Source organism: Hylobates moloch, unplaced genomic scaffold, assembly GCF_009828535.3.
Source record: "Hylobates moloch isolate HMO894 unplaced genomic scaffold, HMol_V3 SCAFFOLD_12, whole genome shotgun sequence".
In the NCBI taxonomy this organism is placed as follows: Eukaryota; Metazoa; Chordata; class Mammalia; order Primates; family Hylobatidae; genus Hylobates; species Hylobates moloch.
The window spans coordinates 80,786,700-80,808,875 of NW_026652287.1; the positions used below are offsets into that span (position 1 = coordinate 80,786,700).

Sequence of the window (22,176 nt, forward strand, 5' to 3'; positions counted from 1 at the left end):
TCTGGTTATTTTATAAACATACCACTCCGTTCACTGATAGCAGCTGGTCTCCTCTTTTGAGGCCTCCGTGTCTTTCAGCCACCCCTCCAGGTATGATGCGAGAGATATAAATGGGGGAATTTTGCTCCTTTCCTCCCATCACATTAAAACCAAGGCCTTCATCAGTCTTTGGCAGTTCAACTACTCGAGGGTGGGAGTGGCCTTCACTAGCTGCAAAAGCTGCAACTGTTGCCTGAAAAAAAAAAAAAAAAGATGGTCTTTTGGTAATAAAATGAGGGAAATAAAGGCTAATCATATGCTTTGCAGTGGGTAGCTCAGGCAACTTCTCATGTTTTTATAGTATTCTCCTGTGAAAGAAAGAACACAAAAAGCAGAGGACTTTCTTCATTTAGATGCCATCTAGGATTTCTTTCTTTGGTAAAGTCCCACTCATCTATTTCCAGCTTCCTAGGGCTTATCTGGTATGACAGAATTTTCCTGTCTTCATAAAAATCCTTTCCAGTTACCTTGGTTAGATGCAATTCTTCCTATTCCTGGAGTCCAAATAACTTGTTATATGTACTATCTACTATTATAATTATTTTATACATGTGTTGACTATGAGCACCTTAAGAGCAGAGATGGTGTCTTGCACTCTTTTGTATGACACACAGTCTAATCTGGTGCTTGCACATAAAAGTTCAGAAGTATTTTTTTAATAAATTGAAGAGCACTTGTATGTATACATACTTTTGAATACATATGTAATCTTGCTATTGCCAACCCAAAAGCTTAGCAAATTTAACTTTTTTAAAAAATTAAGGATGCCTTAAAGAGAATGAAGACTAAAATAAAATAATAGATTCAAACAGATTATTGTTAGTTTATACCAATATTCCATATTATTATTCCATACTGAGAAATCTTATCTGGAACAGGATTTTTCTTCCTATATTATACGTTAATATTTCAATTATTATAACAAAATAGGCAATATGAAGTCAATGGTTTTATACCTAGATATACAAAACATCGTTTTATATGGACATAATTTGTTTCAAATTCATGTACTGATTTCATTAAATGAGTTCAAGAAAACAACTTACCATTAGTTCCCACTAACCCCATAGAAATAAAATAACAGCATTTAGGTAGTTTCTATCAAGAAATGATTCTCTGCCTGCTTATTTTTCACTTTCATTAATTCACCTTGACCACAGTTGATTAGATGCCTGCTATAAAGTGACTTACTCAACACTGTGAAAATATTTATTCCCAACGACTGTACATTCTTTTCCACACACAGCATTATCACATCAATTTAGCATTATGCTACTGTCTGCATTTAGTGAAACGTAGTGAATGACATGAAAACAATGGCTTGTTTTTAGCTACATGCATTTGCTCATGCAAACCTCGTTGTCATGCATAGATTTTAATGGCTGACATGGATGCAATGCAGACAGCCCAGAAACAACCAGAAAATATTGTGCTATTGCAACATTATGCTGCTATCCTGCTGTTCTACATGAATAAGAAATGAGAATGGTAAAACACTACACAATTCACTTTCCCCTTAATTAAACCACGTAGGGATCATTTTTCTGTGTGTGTTCCACTTCAGTACAAGCAAAGCATGATATAATGATAATAACACCCTCTTTTTTTCCCTGAGTTTAAACAAAACAAAACAAAACAAAACAAAAAAAAACCTTACAAATCTACAGTGTTCAGTTACAGAGTAAAAACTAAAAAATCAAGAGAGAAACTAAACAAGCGTTGATGTAACACAAAAGAATTAAATGGAAAATTCTACTCATTTTCAATGGTTATTTCTTATACATTATTAGAAAAATAAAGTATTTTTAAAAGCAAGTCATGTTTCTATTATAACATTTGTGTGTTTGTAAAAGAAGAGCTGCATCAGTGATTTTAGTTTAAAATTGGTATTTCCTAATGGCCTATTTTCCTGATAATTTCCTGATCCTATTGGTATAACATTTCTGTTAGTAGGGTCTCTACAATCTCTGGATTTGAGTCTTTAAAGGGCAGATGTGGTCACTACCACAAAAGGTGACAGACGTTTTCCACAAGTCTATGTCACATCCTTTCAGCAAGTTACCCACGGCTCAGCTGAATACACGGAAGTAACCTAGATCAGTGGGTGTCGGGTGAATTCTTTTCCTGTCTAATTGAAATCAAATCTTTAGACCGGTGCAAATAAATCTTCATGCACTGAATACGATACAGGTTCTTTCAGATCAGAAGAATGTGTCAGAAAATCATATAGTATTTCACACAATGAACCAGTAGATTTGCTTGTGCCAAATGGACATTAAGTGAGTTTAATGAAATCATTCTCCTTTCTTAAGCTACAGAAGCAGCAGAAACGTTCAATTTTCCATTAGGATTTTTACCTGAGAAGTAGTACTGGTTCTAGACTCTGGGCTGCCACTGATGTCTAAATTCTCTTACAGTGTACACACGAGAATACCTGAAACACACACGCGCACAATCAATTACTAGATAACTGGGGTCAAGTATATTTTTAAAGTTACTCAAGCCTTACCTTTGCTGTTGCCCTCGCACGGAATTCAGGACAGCCATTAACAGTTATCGTTTCATGCATATATTGATACACCTAAAATGTTCACATAAAAAGAAGAATGTGTAAGAACATTAAGAATAATAATTCTTTTATTGCAGAAAGAAAATTATATTTTCACTGTAGGAAAAAACTTCTCTATTGCAAAATAACATAGGTCTGATGTTTAGGAATGTACCTAATAGCACTCCTTAAACAGCAGATATTATTACTCATTGTGATTTTAGATACAATTACAGAAATCATTAAAATGTAGTAGAGGCCGGGCGCGGTGGCTCACGCTTGTAATCCCAGCACTTTGGGAGGCCGAGGCGGGCGGATCACGAGGTCAGGAGATCGAGACCACGGTGAAACCCCGTCTCTACTAAAAATACAAAAAAAAATTAGCCGGGCGTGGTGGCGGGCGCCTGTAGTCCCAGCTACTCGGAGAGGCTGAGGCAGGAGAATGGCGTGAACCTGGGAGGCAGAGCTTGCAGTGAGCCGAGATTGTGCCACTGCACTCCAGCCTGGGTGATAGAGCGAGACTCCGTCTCAAAAAAAAAAAAAAAAAAAAAATGTAGTAGAAAAAAATTGTTTCTTGTAAACTCCCAGGGATGGGATTATAAAATCTTTGTATCTATGGTAAAATAAATTGCTTAATCTTAAACTAAAGTACAGAAAAAAAAAACTTAAAAGATGCCTTGAGGAAAATGTTTGGAAAAAAGTAACAAGGTTAAATGTGTTGGACTATATGTTCATTTTGGATTTAAATAGTATATGTAAAAATTTATTGCATAATGCATAGCAATAAAAGTCCATTTGGTACTAGGCTAGAGTACTTTTGGGGAGTGATCCATCAGCTATTTAAGTAAAAAAGGAAAGGGAAAAACTGCAATAGAAGGTTTAAAGGTTTTTTTCTTCCTTTATATTAATCTTATTTTACATGTTTAAGTCAAAAATTAAATAAGTGAATCCAACATTTGATTAATTCACGCATTCAACAACTATTTGTTGAGTGTCTGGGACTAATCTCTTCCCTACATTTTTGACTGGCTCATAATTTCTCAAATACATTTGGTTGAATCTCCACTAACGCTGACTTGTCTTTCCCAGGTGACATGGTTAGAAGGAAAGTGACAAAGTAGTCTGTACTAAAAAGGGAACAGTGCAATTCAGAATCTAACTTTTAGCTCTGAATCTCCACTTAACAATTATGAGGTGTTCAATTTCTATGGGAAATCTGAATGGTGACAGGAACAAGTTTCCAGAAGATCATTTATGGAATCTCAGATATATTACTGCAAATTCTCCAGGTTACCTGAACAGCTGCTAAATGTACTTCCAGATTATTTCCTTGGAAATGCATTATTTTGTTTCATAGAGACAGCCTTTCCAAAAGTAAATTCTACTATTTGCTCTAATAGCCCATTTCAGAGGAGGATTTTCCCTGCCCTGCTTCTCTTATAATAAACTCTCTCAAATCTGACCCTTCATTCCACCCTAGCTCATTATCTCTTGCTGAAAGCATTGCATTAGTGTCTTAATTGGGTCTCCCTGCCATCAAACAATATATACTTTGGTGATCATCAAGTACCTACCTGACCATGTCCCTACTGTGCTCTTGGCTGTCTGCTGCCCTTACTGCAAAGGTGATAAGGGCAAATACCTACAGGAGCCAAGCCACAGATAATAATGCTGAACTCAGCCTTCTCTCTAGTTCTATTTTCCTGTTTTCTTTTCTCCACCCCCACCATTCCTCAAACATATTGAGCTCTCCTAGTTACCTAGGTCTCTGCACATGCCATTTACTCCGCTAGGAATGCCCTTCCACCTGGCAGACTCTTATTCATCCAAATTTAATATGGTGATAAAAGGTCAAATTCAAATATTGTCTCCTCTATTAAATGTTTTCTGCCTCCCTCAAGTAGAGCGAGTCTCTCCACAGTTCCTGGTCATCTGAATTTGTTTGAAGTTATTCTGGTTAACATTGCCAGGGAAAGTGACTTTGCCTGCATCCAAGGATGTTTATGAAGACAATCATTTAGCATATAATTGGAATATTGTCTTCAATTGAATAAAACAAAAGGTAATTTTGTAAGTGTTGGAGATAAATACCTGTACCTAATAAATATCACAGATTAAGAATAATTAGCCTTAAGATCCCAAATTGATTTTGAATTAGAAAGTGGGATATTCAAGGATCAATACTGTGTAGTAGATAATTTCACAGACTCTGAAGATGGCTTGGAAGCAAACCGTAGCTGTACCATTTAATTGTATGATGTTTGTCAGTCACTTGATTTCTCTGATCCTCAATTTCCTCATTTTAAAAATGTGCCTTAAAATAGTAACTTCTAGGTCTGCTATGAGGATTAAATAAGATAAGAACAGTTTGCCATGTTTAGTATGTTTCCAAAAGTTAGCTATCATTGTTATGCTGTTGCTGGCATTTGATGTTTCTCATCTTATTTGACCACAGATCTTCTGGGGAAAATCTCCTAAGATAAGCAGTTCGTGAACATTCTTTACATAGAATTGATCAAGGGCTGTAGTTCTCAACTGGGGACAATGTTGCCCTTCAGGAGACATTTGGCAATGTCTGGAGGCATTTGTGGTTGTCATAAATGGGATGCTACTGCATCTAGCATGTGGTGGCCAGGGATGCTGCTAAATTCCTACAATGCACAGTGAAGCCTCACAGAATAAAGAATTATCTGCCAAAATATCAGTAGGGCTGAGATTGAGAAATCCTGATCTAAGGAATTAAGCTATACCTTTTCTTCTTATATGCAATGATTGGTAAGCTGTAAAAACAGACTTGGATAGCACCGAGTAAAGTCTCTTGTAAAACATTCAATAAATATTTGTTGGAGTAAGTTACCATAATTCTGGTATATATTTAATGAGAAATCACCATGGGCCAAATGTAATGCTAAGCATTTTATATCTATGAGCTCAATTAATTCTCCTAACTTCTTATCTGGGCACTCTACACACAAAGACACTGATTCACAGAGGCAGGAACATACCGATGACCACACAGCTAATTTGTTGCAGATCTGGTACAGCAACTCATCTCTATCTCCCTTCAAAATCTTTCCTCTTTCAACCATATCAGACTTTCTTATATTAAAACAGCATCAGATCATTACTATTTTGGCAGCATCAGTGTGAACAAAAACTTGCAGGTGTTATGAGAATTTCTTTATATTTTGAATAAAGGAATCTAGGTTTTATATAGTGGCTACCATTAAACAAGTGAGGGCTGCAAATATACAATGCAACAATTCTGAAACCAATAAATTGATTAGTCCAGAGTGAAATATCATTTTAATCTTCCTTATGATTATAATATATGAAGATTTAGTGGAATGAATCCAGTATAATTGCTAGTCTTTTTTTTTTTTTTTTTTTTTTGGTCTGCAAAACACAATAGATTCTGATTAGCTGGTTTTCAAAAGTGAGCTGAAGAGGACATGATCTGGCTGTAGAGGCAGGTCAAATCCTGGAGATATTAATTCTATTTCCATTAGCTGTGTCACCTTATGAACTTCCATAGCCTTTCATTTCCTAAGGCGCAAAATATATCCATGCCTATCTTACTTTTCAAGGACAATTTTTAAAGTATTTGTAAAAATTTGAAGCAAGTTTTCATGGAAAGCCAAAGTATTTTACCAGATACCCTGAGAGAGTTCTTAAAGGGAAAACAGAAAATAGTTGCATGTGCTTTAATGAGGGGCTTATACGTGGGGCTTATAGACTCCTGAATCCTTTGGGTCCCAAGATGTATGATAAACTTCAGCTACAGCATTTGTAAGCACATTTCATTGGTAAAATGAGTTTAGTTCCTAGTGTAAGCCAAATAATTAATAGAAACTCATAGGGGTTTTACCTTATATCTCAGCATTATTAATTTCCTAACCTTGAATAAATCACACAGATTCAATAGCATTTTGCATGTTTAGAACTTATTCGAAGCTACTGAAAATTGAAAAAGATTAACTTAAAAAAAGCAATAAAATTATAGTGAGTTGGTTCAGAAAGTTCATTTATTCATTTGTTCAGCTAACATTCATGTAGGAGCAGTTCTAGTCAATGTGTTAGGCACCTGGGCTAAATTATGAAAGTAAAAAATAATGGTAGTTTTTAATTAATGTTTGAAACAATATTAATTTTCACTATAGAAGGGCTGTTTTCAGTTAAGTGAAAAATTTCCATTTTAGTTTTCTTTATATTTAAATGAAAATAGAATACTTTTTCTGGATGGAAATTTTATCCCTGAGAGAATAACAAGTATAAATGAAGTACAAGCTTCACTTTAATTTATTTACCAAGTTTACATACACAGGTCATGCAAACATTATCACAATATAAACTTTACATTGTATAGTTCGTCTTGATCTTGAAAACCCTAATTGGTATAGAAAGGTAGGTAAGGGATGACAAGACTTTATTGTGAGTTTCTCATTCTGGATCTCTTTTCTACATGACTTTAAGTAACCTACTATCTGTTTACCTTAGTGTCTATTATGTAAAAGCCTATATTCAAAGAGGCAATCAAAGAAGATAAAGTATGTGACTTCATAAACCATAACCCATTATTCTTATTACGCTTTTATTCTAATAGCTGCTATTGTTTCTATTATTACTATTATATATATATATATATACACACAAGATGCAATTGGAAAAGTGCCTTTAGAATTTAGTTGCTTAGCCAGCAGCAAGTTTTAGAAAACTTTGAATTTAAAGCTAGATTTTGATTTTTTTCTCTTCTACTTTTATAGTAGAGGTTTATTGCCTTTTGTATTTGGATGCTATTTAAAACTTTCTGCTGAGGCAGACACTAGACAGACTCATCTCACACAATCCCCAGTTTCAATCACCTTCTCCTAGTGTTGTCTGACCATATGACCCAGTTCTGTCCAATGACAATTCAATCGGAAGCAGGTGAGAAGCTGCTGGGAAAGTGTTGCTCTCATGGTGCAAGTGCTGTCTTTTCCCTGTCTTCTACTTCTTGTCTTGTGTGTGGATATTATCAGCTGTAGTGGCAACCTTCAACTTCAGAGACAAGGACCAAGGAAATGTACAGATGTCAGTTCTGATTACATGGAACTTCTAAATGCATGCAAACACCTGCCTATCTCTGAATTTGTTATAATGAAGAAAAACATTCTTGTTTAAGCCACTACCGTTGGACTTTCTGCTACTTTCAGCCAAAAAAGTTCCTGATTGCTATATTCCTCAAGTAAATGTTATACAGAACTATGCTATCTTTAGGGTCTCTTTTCTTCTGTTCCTTCCAATTCTGAAACTTATAATTTTTTCCATCAGAAATTAGTGCAAATTTGTTAATATGAGGGCCTACAAACCAAAAAGATAGCCTAAAATCACAGTTAAAAAAAAAAAAAAGAAACTCTTTGAAAAACACTGTTAAAAAAATGAAAAGACAAGCCAACTGGCAGAAAATGTTTGCAAAACATATATCTGATAAAGGCTTCATATCCAGAATCTATAAAGAACTGTCAAAAGCCAAAAAATAAACAACACAATTAAAAATGGGTCAAGTATTTGAACAGGTACATTATAATGGAAGATATATGGGTAGCAAATATGAAAAGATACTCAACATCATTAGTCACTTGGGAAATTTCAAATTGAAACCATACTTAGATACACCTACACACTTATTAGAATGTGTAGGTTAAAAAAAACATACTGACAATATCTAGCGTAGGTGAGAATGTTGGAGAACTAGAATTTTTTTTTCTTTTTTTGAGACAGAGTCTCACTCTGTCACCCAGGCTGGAGTGCAGTGGCACTATCTCGTCTCACTGTAATCTCTGCCTCCCAGATTCAAGCGATTCTGCTGCCTCAGCCTCCTAAGTAGCTTACAGCCGTCCACCACCACACCCAGCTAATTTTTTAATAGAGACGGGGTTTCACTATATTGTTCAGGCTGGTCTCGAACTCCTGACCTCAAGTGATCCCATGGCCTCGGCTTCCCAAAGTTCTGGGATTACAGGCATGAGCCCCTGTGCCCTGCTGAAGTACTAGAACTCTTGAACATTTCTAGTGGAAATACAAAATGGTACAGCCATTTGAGAAAACAGAGTAACAGTTTCCTGCAAGATTTAACCCACATTTACTGTAAGATCCACTCATCTGCTTCTAGCTATTTATCCAAGATAAAGAAAAAGTTATATTCATACAAAAACAATATGGAAATACTTATAGCAACTTTATTCATAATAGGCACAAACTGGAAACAACCCAAATAGCCTTCAGGTGTGAATGAATAATTAACTGGTGGTATAGCCATACAATGGGCTACTTGGCATTAAAAAGGAACAACTGGCTGGGCACAGTGGCTCACATCTGTAATCTCAGCACCTTGGGAGCCTGAGGCAGGAGGATCACTTGAGCCCAGGTATTCCAGACAAGACTTGGCAGCATAGTGAGACCCCATCTCTACAAAATTTATTTAAAAAGCTACAACTACTTATATATACAGCAGTGTAGATGAATCTCAAATGCATGTTGCTAAGCAAAAAAAAAAAAAAAAAAAGCCAGACATTATAATGATTTTATGTGACACTTTGTAAAAGACAAAACAATACGGATAGAAAGCAGATCAAAGGCTGCCAGAGGCTAAGGGTGGGGACCAACAGATTACCAAGTATGATGAAATTTTTGGGAATGTTGGAACTGTTCTATATATTCATAATCATGTAATGATTACATGATTGTATGTGATTATTACAGCTCTTAGAACAACACACTAAAAAGTAGAACTATTACTGTCTGTAAATTATACTTTGAAAGACTGACTTTTTAAAAATCAAAAATATTTTTTAAGACATAGGAAAGTAGAAAATATTTTAAAGAGATGAAAATATTCAGAAACTTAATCATGATTTCAGAAGCTATAAGTAAGGGTTTGAAACATAAAGACATATATATCTAAGAATGTATTTCATGTAACAATAACATGACATTCATCCTCATTCCACAAAGTTTATAAGCATGGAAAACAGTAGATCTATTTAATGCATAAGAACATCTCTTTAAAACATAGGATGCTCCAGAGACTTTGTAGTGCCTCGTTATAGATGGGTTGGCTGCTAAAATGTCAATAGAATTACAATTAGCATCATATAAACCCCTCTCTATCAATGACTGGAAAAAAAAAAGTAAATGCTTCAACAACAAAATGACATTAGACCAAGTTATCTCAAGAGGGAAAAAAGTGAAAAGACATATAATAGGCATTATCAGAGCAAATGAAAGGACACATGGGAAAATGCTGAGGTCGAAATCTTAGCACATTACAGTGTGCATTAAGCCTTGTTAAGTGTATGGCTTTTCTTAAAAAGCAAGTAAGAATGGTTTTTTAATAAGAAAAAATGTAAAAATTAAGATGAATATCTATACCTATCTATACTTTTTTAATGGATTTCTTGATTTTTCTGATTGGGAAACTCAGATAAGAGTTGAATAAAGAAAAATTATTTGACGCGGTATCTGACTTTAAAATATTTTAAAATCTTCATTACATTAAAAATAAAAATTTAGCTCCCCACACTCTTTTACAATTATAGGCCACCTGGGTAGTTGGACAACATTCATAATATTAAGCCATAATGTATTTATCACAATATAATAATACTGCAGGCTTCTTGAAAGCAGATTTTAGGCCAAGGGAGGTATCTAAAATGAATTTGGGGATCATTTGAGGCTCTAAGTTTAATTGCATTCAGTGTAATGGAGTCCATGCCTGCAAAATTAAGTGCCCTGATGTAAATGTATAGACTGTACTTGATGTGACTAGAATAAAATAGAAATAGAGCGTAAGTCACCAACAATTTGGTCTGCTTATTTTAGGAAGTTTTGTGAAAATAACTGATTCATCTACTAAGGAAGAGATGTTTTAAAAATATCTATTTATTGTCTTTTCTCCTTTCATTTTGAAAACCTGGCACCCACATATAAATTTTATATATTTAAAGCTATAGCTATCCATATAGCTTTCATATCTCTTTTCTATATGCTTTTGTAACTGTGGAAAATATTGTTTAAAACTGTAGTGTTAGAATTCCTATAAACTAAAAAATTTAGGGTATGGAATTCACTGCCTGTGGCCAGCCATTTTTTGCAAAAAAAGAAAAAAGAAAAATTAAATGGCAATGGTACAGACTGTTCACGAGTCATGTCTACTACAGTAAGATCGTCAAGGCTCAAATCGATCAAGTGAGAATCCAAGAAGGATAGAATTTCCAGAGTACTATCTTTCTACATTTCTCTGCAGCCATCAACTTTGATGAAAACATGTCACCTGTCGGACAAGAAAAAATACTGACAGGTATAAAGAAGCAAAGGACAACATCTTTATTAGGTCGAAATCAGTTATAAAAGAGGGCTCCACCATTAAAGCAGATATTTGATAGTATTACTGGTAAACTATATGTGGCAAATTGGTTTTACCAGTTGACAAACTCTAGGAATAGGTCAAGGTCTTGGAGAGGAAGCATTCCTCCTAGGTTCAGTGGTAACTGTGCCATGTGAAATACTCTTCATGTCCTCAAACAAGGACGAAAAACAAACGAACTCTCCAGTTTTTAGTCACAAAGGACATACAAGACTTTCGTGTAGGCTGTTAGCTCCATTACTTTCATTGTTATTTTAAAACATGCTGATGCAGTGTAAAGTGCCTTTGGCTACAAAGTGCTTCCTTTCAGCACTGAAGAAGAAACTTCAGTTAACACTCATTAATATATCACTATTGTCTTCAAGAAACAAAATCAGCCTATGTCTAGACCCTACTACTTCAGTCGTATCCTGACAAGATGTATCTGACAGCCAAGTTATTAATAGGATGGCAATATTTATAACTAAAAACAAAACAAAACAAAAACTCCACTGAATTTGACGATTGAAAACAAATGTGATGCAAACGTGATACTTTGGGATTAAAAACTTCCTGCCCACTGGCACACATTTTAGCCTCTGCACACCTGTTTATTAGTTGCCCCAATATCCTTATGGAAGGAAGATCTGCCCACATGATTGATCAGCATGCAGGAACTGTACAAGGTCATGGCTTCACTAGTGGTATTGATAGTGTCTCTCAAAGGTTGGCTCTGTGAGATACACCTTCTTCTCTTTCTGCATCCATGTCACAGGAACTTAGGTGGGGGTCCCTGCTTGGAGCCGATATAGCTAGTCTTCTCATTTTATATTCCATCTTCTAGGCCAAGCCAGATATCTTAGATTCAGAGTGGAGTAAAAGAGACGGTTTACTTAGGCATCTGGGCCCAGTCTTCATTTTCCAATCTATATTTTGTCAGAAAAAGCTTCACTAGAGAAGATCTGGGTGCTTTCCATGCTGATAACAAAGTGGTACTTTGTTTCCCATTTGGTTATGGCCCTTGTATCTGGCTTCCTTTGGTAGTAATCCCTGAGAAGGAAGGACAGAATGCGGAAGAGGATTTGAGCACTACTGGGCGCCTGGATAGAATACCATCTTAATAGCACTGAAACCTCATGTCTACTTCTTACAGCCCACAAGCATATTTCTGAGCTCAACTACATGACTCAGACATTTTGCTTCAATGTGATACATGCCATTTATGATTTGCTTTAAAGGACATTAACTAGACTGCAGATATAGAAAAGTCAAATTGAAATTATTCATAATTTATGACCAATCTCATGTCTTAAAGCCAATTTCTGTGAAAATGGTATTACCAGATTGAAGAAAAATGTAGTCTCAAGTTGCAAGTCATCTCCAATGCTTAGATTAGATGAAGATGAGAAGGATTTTGGACACAGCGATGGCCTTAAATATCTAACCATCTGCCTAGCCAAGTTACAAAGAAACTGGGCCTTTTTCTGAAATGATGTTTATAGATTAAGTTTAATGAGAAGGACACATGAGAAATGTCTCCAACACTCTGCCTCTGAAATGATGAGTAAAGGATGGGGAGACCCCCTAGGATGGTATTCTAGAAATACTTAACAGGATTAAATGTCTCCTTGTGCTTGACAGTAAATGGCACATCCTTTTATTTGATTCTGGCTTTGTGGGAGCTCAGTAGGGAGGCATCAGGACTGTAGGTACAGAATATAGCACAGTCCTCAAAAGTCTCTACCAATTTTCAAATGTCCAGAAGCTATTTATATCACTTGTTTTAGGTAAATTAAAATGACCATGCCACACACTTAATTCTCCAAAGTAAATAGAATATACTTTGCTCAAATTTATAGTTTCAGAACTAATTATTCTATTATATAAAAGCAGAATAGTTAGTTGTGAAACTATAAAACTGAAGAATGACTATAATTTTAAAGCTATGCTATTAACCTTAATTTCCCTACTTATTTTTATAATTGGTTTATATTTCCTAGTGGCTCTTAACATATATAACTTTAATAAAGTAGTTCACATTAAATAACTTGTACAAATCATTTAATAACTTCAAGGAAAAAATGAAATCACAAATAACAGGGTGTTTCTACTCTACATGGCAGGTGGCCAAGACACCAAGAAGAAATTTCTTTTTTTTTTTTTTAAGTTGTTCAAAAAAAGAATTCCCTTAAGGCAGCTGTTCCCTGTCTTGTCCTTGTTACACAGTCAGAATCCTCTGTGACAGGAAATGCCTGAGCAAAACTTTGGGAAGATGTCATTTTCAAGTAGCATAGCGCCATTCAAAGTGACTGAATTATCTTTATTTGCTTAGTTTGGGTAAAATTCAAACAAGGTTTGGGGCTTCAAATATGCCTTAATTTTTACTGTTTGGATTATGTTGATGCGAAATTTTATGAAGGATTTCAAAGTGCTTAGATACTGGCTCAGCAGACTTGAAATTTACTAGTGTACTTAAAAGTTTGCAAGGGTTGTAAAATAAGGTTTACTTTTTAAAATAGGTCTTTATCAGGTGAATATATTATCTAGGAACAATTAGGGATACATTGTCATTGTCATAGGAGTCCTAACAGCTAATCAACTGAACACTGAGGAATAAATTTAACTCAGTGAATGAGAGCCAACCTGATTATTCAGTTGACTGAATTAAAATTATTATAGCTAATAATAAGGTTGCCAGATGAGGCAATAAAAATATCGGATGCCCAATTAAATTAGAATTTCAGATAAACAATGAATAAATTTCTAGCTTAAGTGTGTTCCATATAATATTTGACGCACAGTTAATACTGCATCATAAATGAATTAAGGTTAAAAACAAGACATAGTTTGGGAGGTGAGAGATGTTAACAACAGTGAGTATAATTAGGGGGCAAACAATGTAATTTGATGACAGTAGGCTCAGGTTACAAAAGACAGGAAGAGGTCCAGTTTGATGGCATGGTAAAAGATGTGGGTTAAGAAGTTTGATTTCAGACAATGTTGTTTGAGTCATTTTGTGATCTCTAGGAGGAGATGTTCAGTAGACAGCTGAATATGGAGGTCTAAAGCTCAGAGAGAAAATGTAGGCTATAAAATATAATTTGTGAGTTATTTCTTTGTCAGAAGAAGCCTTTGTGCATACTTTACCCTCTAGGAGAAATTGAGAATGAGAAAATGAGAGAATTTTGAGGGGCTCCAACATCTATTTATGTCATTTATAAGCCCAGCCTTAATCATATTGAACCTATTGAGCCAAGGCATCTTTTTAAAAAAATTAAATAACTCACATGTACTCCTTTTTAAGTGGATTATATGTAGGGGGAAACAAATAACAATAAAACCCCAAATTTTTAAGAAATGATTTTAAAGTAAAAGTAATTCCTATACACTATAGAAAATATGTACAATATAGATATATATAAGCAAGAAATTAAAATGATTTATAATTCCATGCCAAAGGACAACCACTATTAACAATCTATCATACTTACTTTTAATCTGTTTATTAGTTTTTTAAATCAAGCCAATCATTACATACTTTTTATAATCTAATATTTTGTTTTCTTTATTTTTTACACTATTTGGAAATTATGACATGTGAGTACATATTAATGCTTATTCTACTTAAAGCCTCATATTACTCCAATTTGGATGCATCATAATTCATTTAATCAATCCTCTCATGAGGTGCTTTTTTTTTTCTTACAATCTGTACAGCAAGAAATAACCTTGAATATCTGTGTTTTGTAAGTGTGAGAACATCTCTTTATGATAAATTCATTGAAGTAGATTACTGAGTCAAAAGTATATGCATTTCTAGTGTTGATAGATACTGGTATATTGCCCCTTTGGTAGAGTTTTGGCAGCCCAGTATGTGCCAATAATAAGGGCAAGAGATGAGCGAAGAAGCAATCCACATCCCCCATGGAGAGATAATATGTGGCCCAAACGCCCATCAGTGGGTGAATGAATAAGCAAATCGTGGTATATCTATATAATGGACTACTATTCAGCAATAAAAACAAATTATCTATTGACTCATGCAACAACATAGATAATCTCAAAATAATTCTTCTGAGTTAAAGAAACCAGACAAAAAAGAGCCTACACTATATAATTTTATATGTGTGTTTAAGTCATAGGAAGATTTTTAAAAATTTTAGTGCTAGGTTCACGGAGAGTTGTACAATATTCTACCTACTGTCCACAAATTACAGGTAGAAAATAAAGCAATGCCAAGTTCATCTTTCATAATCTGTTACTGCACAGATTGCAAGAGGTTTAGAATCATGTTCAATACTGAAATAAAGCTTAGTATTTCAGAAAAATTAACATCAATGAAAGAATGGATATGAGACAAGTCATTCAAATTGCAATACAAAATGTTGCCAAACTCATAGTCCAGATAGATGCCAACTACTCTGGCCTTTTCCTTTAGCAGAAGGATGACTAAAATAGTGCCTCAAGCAGCAGAGTTACCATCATTCTGTAGCTCCGTTGTCCAGCATCTGTCTGTTCTGATAGAAATCACTTTCCTTTCCTGAAGAGGGAGTCTTTACAGCCCTCAACAGTTAATTCAGGGTAGTGAATGGACCACTTCAGCCTCTCAGTAATGCCGGCAGGAATCAAAGTCTTCAGAACCCAGAACAACTGGATAAACTACATCATTCTGGAACCCCGAGCAACTGAATAAACTGCACAGGAGTGAATAGAGAGCTGAAGTTTTCAGGCTTTCATGCCTGTTGCAGATACTCTTGATGCCCAGCAGCACTTTCATTTCTGACATCACACTCTTTTCTGCCACCTCCTTTAGTAGATCTTTGATTGTGGAAATGTCGTCTGAAAATGCTATGTTTGCGTTAAGTTTCTTTTGAATGTTCTTCTCTTCATCAACTAACCTTGAGAGAACTGCCTCTTGCTCATGATCCACAAATAGGTTCAGGTGCTCACATTTAGAGGAGGATGTCTGGATCTGGGTTTTCACCCTATTTCTCAGTTGTAAAGGTTTTCTATCTTGAGTGGCTCCTAATTTTGGAATGTCTACAACTTTCCTTTCCAGAGACTTAATGTAACTGCTGAGCCTCTTCTGGTGATAAGAGGCAGCTTTCTCTCTGGGCTTCAAGTGGTGACTGACCCTGGTGGTCAGGGGGCTGAGTACACAGGAGATGTCGCACCTCTAGGTCTTCCTCACAGAAAAGGGTCAGGATCCGATAGTGCTCCTTGCACAACACGTTGGTGCCTGACTCTTCATTTTGTTCCCGGTGATGTGGAGTATCTTGGGAGTTTCAGTCGTCCTTCCCTGCAGGGTGTTGCTCCTGCAGTGCCCCTCTTGGCACTGGTGACACCGGACAGGCAAGGGAAGCTGTCCTATAAATCCACCCAGTGCTGCTGGATGGAGGAGTGACAGAAGTTGTGTCCACATTTGATGGTGACGGGGTCACTCATGTAATCCCAACAGATGGGGCAGTTGGCTTCTGCCTGGAGGCCAGGTCTGCTACAACTGCCACTGGGCCATGAATGAAGGTCTGGACTAAAGTGAGTTTTCTTCAGGAAGGTTTAGTTGTGCAGATACTCTGCAGTGAGAAGCAGATACACCCTGAGATGCCACTGCCTTTACCGTCCTGACTGTCTTCTTGTCTTAATTAGTCAACATTGATGTCCCAGGGAGCCACTGATCCTTGGTTGCAGAGCGAGGTGCCCAGAGGAGCTCTGCTCATAAACTGCAGACAATCTCACATTTGCTGGGCAACTAGCTGCCCTTGGCAGCCCAGAGGATATAAAACCAATCTCAACAATTATCTTGGTCAGAAAACAGACATGACTTAAAGAGGGCTAGTTCCTGAAGCAGGCAGCTCTGTGAGGCAGGTCTTTGAGAGTTGTCTCTGAAGCCAGTCTTGCACCAGATTGTATGTAACCTGATTTTTCACTTAAAATATTGTGAACACTTTCCCCACTAATTAAATATTCTTTTACATTATTTTAAAGGAGCCATCATCGATGTGATGGTATTAGAATCATTTAAAGACTTTTAACATAATAGTTGTGTGTCCTTCAAAATAGATCTCAAAATAGAGAAATAGATGACTTGATTATTTTCCAAAGAACTTACCAGATAGTTGAGGTTATAACTGTCTCAACTATCACCAAGTCCTTCAGCTTATACTAGCCCGATGGAGAGCGAGGCACAATTTGGTAATCTGTAAAGCCTGCAAAAAGAGTTTCATCGTATTTCACAATTTCCAGGAATCCTTTAAAATTATGGATCTTAACCTTTTATGTGATACAATTGTATACCTAGGTCTGACCTCTTTTCTTGAATTGATTATATTGAAAATAAGGACTACCACTGATTCTTTTTATTTGCAGTAATGTTGTATAAAGTCCCTGCAAAGACTAAATCAGCAAATTCTGAACCATTGTTTCTAGAGAAAATACATGGTTAGGTTTCTCTGAATCTCTGGTTACATTTTCACCAACAATCAATTCACAACTGTTTTATGAATGTTTTTTGTTTAAAGACATCTTATTTAATACATATTGTTGATTCGCTAACATTGAACTCAAGGCCAACAGCGCTATAATGCATGTCTGAACGAAGCTTATCTAACACATATTTTCTCTCTAAGGCACATCATCAACCTCGTATGCTGACAAACAGTAGATAGCACTTCAGCGCTACGATGAGGGGCCATTTGAAACAGCAAATTCACCAAGAAAAGGCATAACAATGTGATGAATAAGGCACTAAATAGATGGCAAAAAGCCCACTTCATTACAAGTTGTAACAGGAAGGCAGAGCATTGCCTTGTTCATCCTCAGCTGGGAACTTGAGTGCATACATTAGATGACTCAAATTTTTCTACAGAAAAAGAAGGTACAGAATTAAAGATTCCAGATTGGGCTTACCTTTACTTACACCATCCTGACTCACTGTTACCAAAATGCCAGACTATACTCTTCACAGAGAGGAGTTTTCCATTACATCTTTTCTCATGTGTTCTGTTACATTCAAGTTATGGTAAATGCAGCACTCTTGGCTCTGTATAATTAATTTCACAAGATGGATGTCAAGACTATAAAACAATCACTAGGTTCTGATTTGTAGCCTAAGGTGGGCTCTAGCTCTCACGCATATGCAGCTTTGATAGAAAGAAAGAGGAAGGAAAGGAAGAAGATTTTAAGGATGCTGACTTAAGGCTGATTTCTATTAGAGTTCTATTTCAAGTTCATTATTTCAACGACTGAATAGACTCATAAATAATGATTTAGTTCTCTACTTTCTTGTAGATTAAACTAGGTAATTGATATAGAGGCAGTAAATATGCATAATTAAACATACTTTGTTTATAGAGGTAGAGTCTAAATCAAGTTCTAAGGTTTGATCTACAAAAAGGCAGTCAATGTGTCGGCTTAAAGAAGGGAGAAAGAGAGCACATAATCACTTATCCAAAGGTGCATATAAACTTAGCCAAGCTGCAATTAACCATAGATTTTATTTGGCTTGAATTATCCAGATTTCCCAGGCCCTTTGACCTTCTATTCTGATGAGTGTTTAATTATATGTCCTAATGACCATAATGGCACTGTCACCCAAGGAGGAGAGAAAGAAGAGTCATAATGACCTCATTGGTAGCAACATGTGAAAAAATATCTTGATGTAGTCTATATGATGTGGTATTTTGACATAGTCCTTTTAACATAGAAAAATAACTTTAAAGCATTTTTTAATGACCAAGTTATAGATACAACAGACATCTCTGGTCCTCACCCTATCCTATACCTCATCTGGTGGTGTGGGTTATGATGCTTAACAATAGGGTAAGGACATTTCTTTTGCATATAAGCTGGAAACTCTTTTTTAACAGCTAACTAATGAATAATGAAAGGCTTGTTTGTTTGTTTGTTTTTTAACAACATTAAAACGTTCCTTTGAAGAAAAGGCAGCACCAAATATTTACACAACCCTCAAAATGTATCTGGTATTTTGTTTTTGCAGAAACCTCGCTGAATTGAGTGAAATTTCATGTAATTTTTAAAATAAAAAGATTTGTTAAAACATGATTTATACAGATATTTTTTCATTATTTATATCTATAGAAGTCTCAAAGACAAAGTTACACTCATAAGTTTAAGGGCATAATACTTGCAGCAACTGTGATTATTTCTGTGTTGAAATGAAATCAGCTGACCCAGACATAAGGCTTAAGATGACATGACAAATCAACTCCAAGACTCAATTCCCAAGGCTTGACCCCACTGCTCTAACCATCTCCACTTCACTTGGGATCTGCATAAGATTTTGTTAAAGTTTCCATATCAAGATGAGAAAAAAAAAAATGAATCACTTTATTGCTGAAAAAAAAAAAAACCAGCAAAAATGATGTGGAGAAAATAATGGCTGTTTACATTTGCCATTTTAGGATGAAAGCATCTGAATTTTTTGTTTTGAAAAATGATTTTTTTTATTTGCCAGGAAGTAGACATGTGTTTTCATTAGGAACATTGTTGGAAAATCCCTGCAAAGAGAAACATCTGCATCATTATCACTACTGTCAGAAAAATTCCCTGGCATGCAAAGCACTGAATGTGGCTTGTCTCAAGTAGCAGAGATGCTAACTCATTCAAAAGCCCAGACCTGAAAATGAACTAAACTTCATTTAACTTTTGGAAGTGATATGCCAGGTTCAATTATAGTATGGAAAAAGAAAGGCATCAAAACGCAACATTTTTTAATGTGAATAATATTTCATAAGACATTTTCTCTCTAAAAGGGAAAGTAGGTCAGTTTTATCAAAGTGAAAGAAGATGTGAATTTGAATATATTATTAACCTGTCTTTGGGGATGGCAAAAATCTGCCTTTGTATTTCCATCACCTTCAAATTAAATCCTATAAAAATCTAAGTTAGTTTGTAAAGGGGGAAAGGAAAGCTCAGAAAGTTTTCATTAGATTGAAGTGCTTCATTAGTACTTACCCTCAATCTGGTAAATGCTATCAATTCATGTAAATGCAAAGAATCTCTCAGACATTGATTATTCCTCTCACATTGCTCATTCATTTTTATTGGAGATAATTGGCAGCATAGCTCAGCATTAAAGAAAAACAACCTTCTGATTCCATGCCTGTTTCAAAGTTTATGGTGTCTTCTTTACGTTCTTACTGCCTATCTAAATGCATATTTTAAAGAGTCTTTCACTTAAAGAATAAGATTGTGTGGTCATATTTCTCATCTGTTAAGCAAGTTATCTCTGTGTATTACAAAATTAAAAAAATTCTACACTGATATGACCTATGAAATGCAAAGCCCATTCATCTGTCATTTTAAAAAACAGGTTTTTCTTTTTTTTGAGACGGAGTCTCGCTCTGTCACCCAGGCTGGAGTGCAGTGGCGCAATCTCGGCTCACTGCAAGCTCCGCCTCCTGGGTTCACGCCATTCTCCTGCCTCAGCCTCCTGAGTAGCTGGGACTACAGGCGCCCGCCAACACGCCCGGCTAATTTTTTGTATTTTTAGTAGAGACGGGGTTTCACCGTGGTCTCGATCTCCTGACCTCGTGATCCGCCCGCCTCAGCCTCCCAAAGTGCTGGGATTACAAGCGTGAGCCACCGCGCCCGGCCCTGTTTTTTAAACTGAGTGGCCTATCCTGCTGTTGGATAAGAATAAGGATGCCTGCTTATATAATATCTACCCAGTTTTATAATCTTACTTAAAGATGAAGTAGGAAATCAAGGCCTACATCTAACAACTGAGCAATGGAGAAGAGGGATGAGATTTAACAATAGCTGTGAGAAATCAAGGAGGTCTTCCTTGAAACTGGTACTTTAGCAGCTGTCATATTAGAAAACAATGTAGTGTGATCACAAACATGGTCAGGAGTTACAGTGCCGAAATGTCCACTTTGGGGCTGAAAGGTGACACAGATTCTCTGCAAGATGGTGGATCCAGTGCATAGTGTTTTATGTGAGAAAGGACAGGCAGCTTCCCTCTGTATCTCAGATAAGGGAAAGGATTTAAGACATCGCTATGTGATCTGGAGAGGTAGATGATGCTAAGTTCCCCTCCTCAAAATAAGTGGACATACAGCCTTTCTCAGGATAGAGAATGTTTCTTCTGTAAATTGGGTGAGTCAAAGAATTGTTACCAGGATTCACAATAAGCTGTCAGGTTTGCGGCCTATGTCTCCCATGTGGAGTTTAAATCACCATGGGCCATTTCTTAGATAGTTTCCTAAATTATAATTCGTGGGTCAGATAAGAGGTAAGGTATTAAAGGGCCTTAATCAAGGATTCAGCAGTGGTGTTTTAAAAAGGGTGTGCATGTGTTGTGTGCGGGTGGGGGGATTTGTAACAAGTGACAAAGATAACTAATCTTCCTCTCTTGAAATTAGATATAATAGAATCTAATTTCTGTTTCTGTTATGTAGACATATTCTTCAAGGACTAAATTTAATAAAGATGAAAGGAGTCTCCCACTTTTAATTATTTTACATAAATTATACTACAGGATATTTAATGGATACAAAGCTTTATCAAAGGAAATAAGCAGTGAGACTACTCTATCAAAAGTAGTAGGTACCTTGATTACATTTGAATATGGTTCAAACTGATTGCTAAGTAATTGACTTGGAGTTCCTTTTGAAAACTATGAAAGCATTTTGTTGACTCTATTATATTCTTCTTAATTTGTTTTTTCTGTCTTATTATCCAGTGTACCTACTGGCACAAATAATGTTTTCCGTCTGGATTTTCTTTTTTAATTTAAGTTTTGTTGTTTCAGTTCTGAAAAACTCAGATAGAAATGAAAGATATAATTCAAAATTGCTCAACCCATATGGTTTCCAAATGTTGCTGCATAATGGAATCACCTGGGGATTCTTAAAACATAGTGATGTCTGGCTCCCACCCCACCATTCTGATCAAATTGCAGTGGGCTGAGAGCTGGGCAATGAGACTTTCAAAAGCACTCTATGTGATTCCCATGTGCAGCACAGTTTGGGAACCACTGGCTCAAACACTGAGAAAAACTAATAACATGAAAGTTCAAGGTAAAGAAAATCTAAGGAATTAGTTCAGAGACCATTTTTTTCATGAAGGACACCAGGTTTTTACACCTCTGTAATTCTTAGAATGCCAGCTGTGTCTTTGGAGGCTTGTTCCCCTCGCCATCCTCCAAAGGCTGCCACAGTTCCAAAATTCACATGCGGACAAG

The 22,176-nt window shown here is 35.9% G+C and overlaps 1 protein-coding gene and 1 long non-coding RNA gene across 3 annotated transcripts in view; one reads left to right on the forward strand and one right to left on the reverse strand.

Annotated features, from left to right (window-relative positions):
* Positions 1-22,176, forward strand: part of LOC116479053 (uncharacterized) — a 103,994-nt gene that overhangs the window by 62,885 nt on the left and 18,933 nt on the right. The window lies entirely within an intron of this gene.
* LIN7A (lin-7 homolog A, crumbs cell polarity complex component) overlaps positions 1-22,176 on the reverse strand; it is a 144,766-nt gene that overhangs the window by 49,623 nt on the left and 72,967 nt on the right. Inside the window, exons 1-3 of one of the 2 annotated variants that reach the window (XM_058424795.1) lie at positions 17,877-17,966; positions 2,549-2,620; positions 23-232 (exon numbers count right to left, since the gene is read on the reverse strand). In XM_058424795.1, coding sequence (XP_058280778.1) covers positions 23-232; positions 2,549-2,608 — 270 coding nt within the window. In that variant the 5' untranslated portion in view covers positions 2,609-2,620; positions 17,877-17,966. Of the gene's footprint in view, positions 1-22; positions 233-2,548; positions 2,621-17,876; positions 17,967-22,176 lie in introns of those variants that run through there. The other variant, XM_032170827.2, reaches the window with a different exon arrangement.